Source organism: Alnus glutinosa, chromosome 2 (genome assembly GCF_958979055.1).
Source record: "Alnus glutinosa chromosome 2, dhAlnGlut1.1, whole genome shotgun sequence".
Lineage (NCBI taxonomy): Eukaryota > Viridiplantae > Streptophyta > Magnoliopsida > Fagales > Betulaceae > Alnus > Alnus glutinosa.
In genome coordinates, this window is record NC_084887.1 from 24,516,040 (window position 1) to 24,521,100 (window position 5,061).

Below are 5,061 nucleotides of genomic sequence, written 5' to 3' on the forward strand. Positions count from 1 at the left end.
CAAACTTTTAAAAATGTCAATTTAGGGTATGCATTTTTCAATTTTTTTCAATATCAACTATTTGTTAGAATTTTTTGTGAAATCCTGTTAAAATTTTCAAAATACCCTACTTTTTTTTTAGAAAAAAAAAAAAAATTGTAAGGATTTAGGTGTTGGTAAGAATTTAATGGAATTTACAAGAATAATCATACCCAAATCTTTGATTTTTTTTTTCTTTTTTTTTTTTTAAAAAAAAATCACAGGGGTATTTTGGAAATCTTGGTAAGATTTAACGGAAAATTCTAAGGGAAAGTTGAAATTGAAAAAATAAATTTAACGATTGATATCCTAAATTGACACTTTTTAAAATTTTGAGTACTTAACTGCAAAAGTGATGAACGATTATGAGTTATAAGTGAAGTTTTTTCAAACTTTTAAGAACATGTTACGATCTTTAGTGTCCCACATGACTTAAGTACAATTTTAATAGTGTGTATATAAGTAAAGCTGATTTTCAAAAGTGAATTCTATCAAAAGTTTGTATAAGAAAATGATAATATTGTCATGTGCTGCATATTGACCTATACATAAATCAATATTTTAAGGAAAAATTAAACTTTACCTCCCAACGTATCACGCATTTTTCAATTTTGCCTCCAAAGTGAAAAATTTTGTAATAGACCACAACAAAGTTTCCTAATTTTGAAATATAGCCTATTTGTTACTTAACTCTGCCCTTATTGGCGGAAATAGACTCACTTGTAACGCACGTAATTTTTTAAGATCAATTCTTCCTGAAATATCCGTTAAAAAAATCAATTTTTTTTTAATAATAATAAAAAAAAATTGGGGGTGGCTTTAGCAGGTGGCCAGTCACCGCCAAATTGTCCAAACTCCAAAGTTACCCCTAATTTTTTTTTTTTAAAAAAAAATAATGATTTTTTTAGCGATATTTGGGAAAGAATTGCTCTTAAAAATCAACGTGCGTCATACGTAGGTCTATTTCTATAAAAAATAACGGATTTAAGTAACGGATGAGTAACATTGAAATTTTTTAAAATGTGGTTAGGGTCCATTGCAATCATATTAAAAAGAAAAAAAAAAAGAAAAAAGAGTGAAACATTAATGAGTAAAATGTAGTTTTCCATTATTTCCTTTTTCTTTTTTCTAACCAATCACCTAAATGAGTGTCCTAAGATCTAGGGCTATTATTACGTAAAGCTTATATAGGACAAAAAAATTGATGCCATATGATTCTCATAGAAGTCTCAGATAGTGCTTGTGAATATATATATACATATATGATATATTATATATTTGGAGAGGAACATTGTTTAAGTTAAAAGCACGAAAAAGCAGACGTAGCAATTTAATAGTGAGGAGGGCCAGGGTCGGGGTGACGCTCTCTTCTTTCTTTGTTGTGGACGAACAAATGAAAGTTGTCTTTGATACAGCAGTGGAACAATTTCAATTGTCGCCATAAAAACAAACCAACGGGCCTTATCTATCGATCCCAGCACCACCTGATCTTGACACATAATGGCTTCGCCAGGTGGCTACACTTGGACACAAGTTGGTCCGCAGCTGGGGGCCTGGACCACGCACCCTTCCTTCTGGTCCACCCACAAACAAGAATAATCCGAATCCCCGAATTACCCCCCCCCCCCCCCCCCCCCCCCCCGCTTCCACCCTTTTCCCGCGCTACAATGCGCTAAATAGTACATGGTTAGAGATCCACATCGGATCAGACGAGGACACTACCATCATGATGATCATGATCATCATCATGATGCTCCTCTCCCCCCCCGCCCTACCCCACTCCACTCCCCTGTAGGCCCCACTTTAAGAATCTATCTGTCCTCCATTACCCGCAAATCAATGCCCCCAATTTTTTTGAATAAAATTGGGAAAAAAAATAAAAAATAAAAAATATATTTATATAAATAAAAATAATACTCCATGCAACTCACAACATAAATAGCCTCACGGCCCTCACTGACCCATTGCTTCCCATTTTGAACTCCAAAAATTTCACTCCCTCACTCACTCTCTCACTCACACTAAAATGCGCTATCCGGCTAATTTCTTCCCCCTCACCCTGCTTATCGTACTCGTCTTCATCAGCCCGGTGATTGGGTGGCGGCCATGGCCCCACAACAAAACCGAAGCCTATGATTCAGTCTTTGGAGGGTCCAAGAAATACGAGGGCTCGTCGGAGTTCGTCCATTTACGGTACCACATGGGACCGGTCCTGACCGCCAACATCACCGTCCACACAATCTGGTACGGCACTTGGCAGAGGAACCAGAAGAAGATCATCCGCGAGTTCATCAACTCCATCTCCGCTGCCGATTCCAGGCAGCCCTCCGTGTCGGGCTGGTGGAAGACGGTGCAGCTCTACACGGACCAGACGGGCGCCAACATTTCCCGTAGGGTGAGTTTAGGCGAGGGGAAAAACGACCGCTTCTACTCGCACGGGAAAAAGCTCACGCGCTTGTCCATACAGTCCGTGATCAAGAGCGCTGTAACGGCCAAGACAAAACCGTTGCCGATAAATCCGCAGAGTGGGCTCTACCTTCTGCTCACATCCGATGACGTGTACGTCCAGGATTTCTGCGGCCAAGTGTGTGGGTTCCACTATTTCACATTCCCGTCCATTGTAGGGTACACGTTGCCGTACGCTTGGGTGGGGAACTCGGCGAAGCAGTGCCCAGGAGTGTGCGCGTACCCATTCGCCGTTCCGGATTATATCCCGGGGCTGAAGCCGCTAAAGGCGCCAAACGGTGACGTAGGGATCGACGGGATGGTGAGTGTGATTGGACACGAGATCGCCGAGCTGGCGTCGAACCCGTTGGTGAACGCGTGGTACGCCGGGCAGGACCCGAGCTTCCCGGTCGAGATTGCGGATTTGTGCGAGGGGATCTACGGCACCGGCGGTGGTGGGTCGTACACCGGGCAGCTCTTCAACGGGGAGGATGGCGCCACGTTTAACATGAAGGGGATCCGACGGCGGTTCTTGGTTCAGTGGCTTTGGAATCATGTGGTTAATTATTGTACGGGCCCAAATGCACTGGATCAGTAAAAATATCTCTCTCTCTCTCTCTCTCTCTCTCTCACTCAGTTTCTCTCTGCTGTGTATTTGGGGGTTTTGCAATTTCTTTTTTGGTGTCTTGTCGTGGGTTTGAGTTTTGGGAGTGATTAGTTAAGGTAGTTAAGTTTGTTAATTATGTAATAATTAATATTGTTGTATACTGTCTTCGTATACAAAATTAAATGGGTGTTCCCGCCTCATTTGAAGTGGGTTTGGTGGTGGTGATCCTTAAAGATATATTATTATTATTATTATTAATTAATTAATTGTGATTTCAATACTTTCCTTCAATTTTTTGAAGTGGGTACAAGTACAACAATTTGGTAAATGAAGGCACAGTACAGTGGTAGCTCTACGCGCTGTGAGTACTTAATGCACCCTACTCGCCCTCTACAATTGGTGGGGCCCTTTGGTAGCTGGTTGAATCGGCCAAGACAAAGAAGAGATTATACGGTATGGACCGTATGATTGGGGTTTAAACTAATTTTAAATTTTGACAGTTGAATAAATAATAATATCTATTTCAAATAAAATACATAAACGTTCATATTGCTGTTAATTCCTTCTTCTTCTTCTTCTTTTTTTTTTCTTTTCTTTTTCTTTTTATATATATATTAACAAAGAAGCAATTATGTTTTGTACTAAGAAGCAATAATGTAATGAATAAAACCCTTCGTACGTAAGCCCAAGGGGGTGGCCTAAATGGTAGGGCTAGAGGATTTTAGGAATATCATTGTTTGAGGTTTCAAGTTCGAATCCGGTTAGGTGTTATCTCTTTCTTGGAGCCAATTATTTGAGCGTTTAAATGCTCTATTCCTAATGTGGCATTGGGGTAGGGCCAAGAATTAGTTTTGTGATCAAGACTATTATTGTGCGTGATACAGCAACGAATATAGTATGGTCGATCATAAGTGATTTAAAATATTTTAAAAAGAAAACAAAAAACTTCAAGGAAAAAAGATATTTGTTAAAAGTAAAAATGGTCCCACATTCAGGCCAGTAGGCAACTATGCATAATATGCAACAACTCCCGGACGTACCTTTAGCATACTTTAGGGACCCACGTACTCTTTCTTTTTGCCATTTTCTGAGGCAACTTTATAGGAATTTGCGCCACCGGGCTTATGATATAAAAGTAATAATAATAATAATCTTTTGTTTTTTTGAAGGCTTTTTCAGTGTTACCCTTTCTCTAGAGGGGCGAGTTTTGTTACATACTTTAATACAAAGGGACCAATCGCTATTATCCACAAAAAAAGAGAGAAAAAGTGAAAAATGTCATCGAAGCGCTAATCCTGCCACTCTTCATTCTACAAGTGAATGGCTCAATGCTCGCAACACATCATTATCGTAATGGAAAAATTCAATTTTTTTTTTTTAAAAAAAAGTGCTCTAATCAGATATAAAAAAGTAAAAATAGTTTTAATTATTTTTTATTTTAAATTGTTTGTTAATGTTTTTTGTTTTGAAAATACAAAATAAAAGCTTTAACAAACAAATTGATGCATGAATCAGGTATCCAGACATGCATTTGTGTTTAGGGTATTGTGACCCCGACTTATTCAGAATTTTTAATGAGGTATGTTCTTGCAACTTGAAGGTGGTAAAGTTCAAAACCCGACCCGTTTTGGGGCAAAAATGTGACTTTTTGAGTGAGAAAGTAAACACACAAGAATCAAAGCCATAAAATGAAGCCTAAATTGGATAGATTATTGGTGCATCTGGTTTCTTTTTGTTCTTTGGTTTGGACTTATAAACTACTCAAGGGACAAACCTTCTTCCATTTCCATTTGGGTATATATGTACAAATGTATCTTAATTTATAAATATAATTTTAGGTCAATGCACCTTTTTTTTTTTTTTTTTGAAGAGAAATATTGGTAGATGTTGGAGGCTTTAGCAATTTCACCTAATGTTCAAATAGGAGGACTCTTGTTGAACCAATTTGGGTAACCCCACCTAAAAATATAAAAAAAGACAAATTGGGTTGA

At 38.2% G+C, this 5,061-nt stretch overlaps 1 protein-coding gene across 1 annotated transcript; it reads left to right on the plus strand.

Annotated features, from left to right (window-relative positions):
* The first annotated feature begins 1,957 nt into the window (after positions 1 to 1,957).
* On the plus strand, positions 1,958 to 3,276 carry LOC133861877 (protein EXORDIUM-like 3). Its single transcript, XM_062297696.1, has one exon. The coding sequence runs from the start codon at positions 2,045 to 2,047 to the stop codon at positions 3,059 to 3,061; it is 1,017 nt and encodes a 338-aa protein (XP_062153680.1). The 5' UTR covers positions 1,958 to 2,044; the 3' UTR covers positions 3,062 to 3,276.
* Positions 3,277 to 5,061: the final 1,785 nt, after the last annotated feature.

Excerpts from the sequence above, each read along its gene's own strand:
- LOC133861877 (XM_062297696.1), top strand. The coding sequence starts at position 2,045 with ATGCGCTATCCGGCTAATTTCTTCCCCCTCACCCTGCTTATCGTACTC.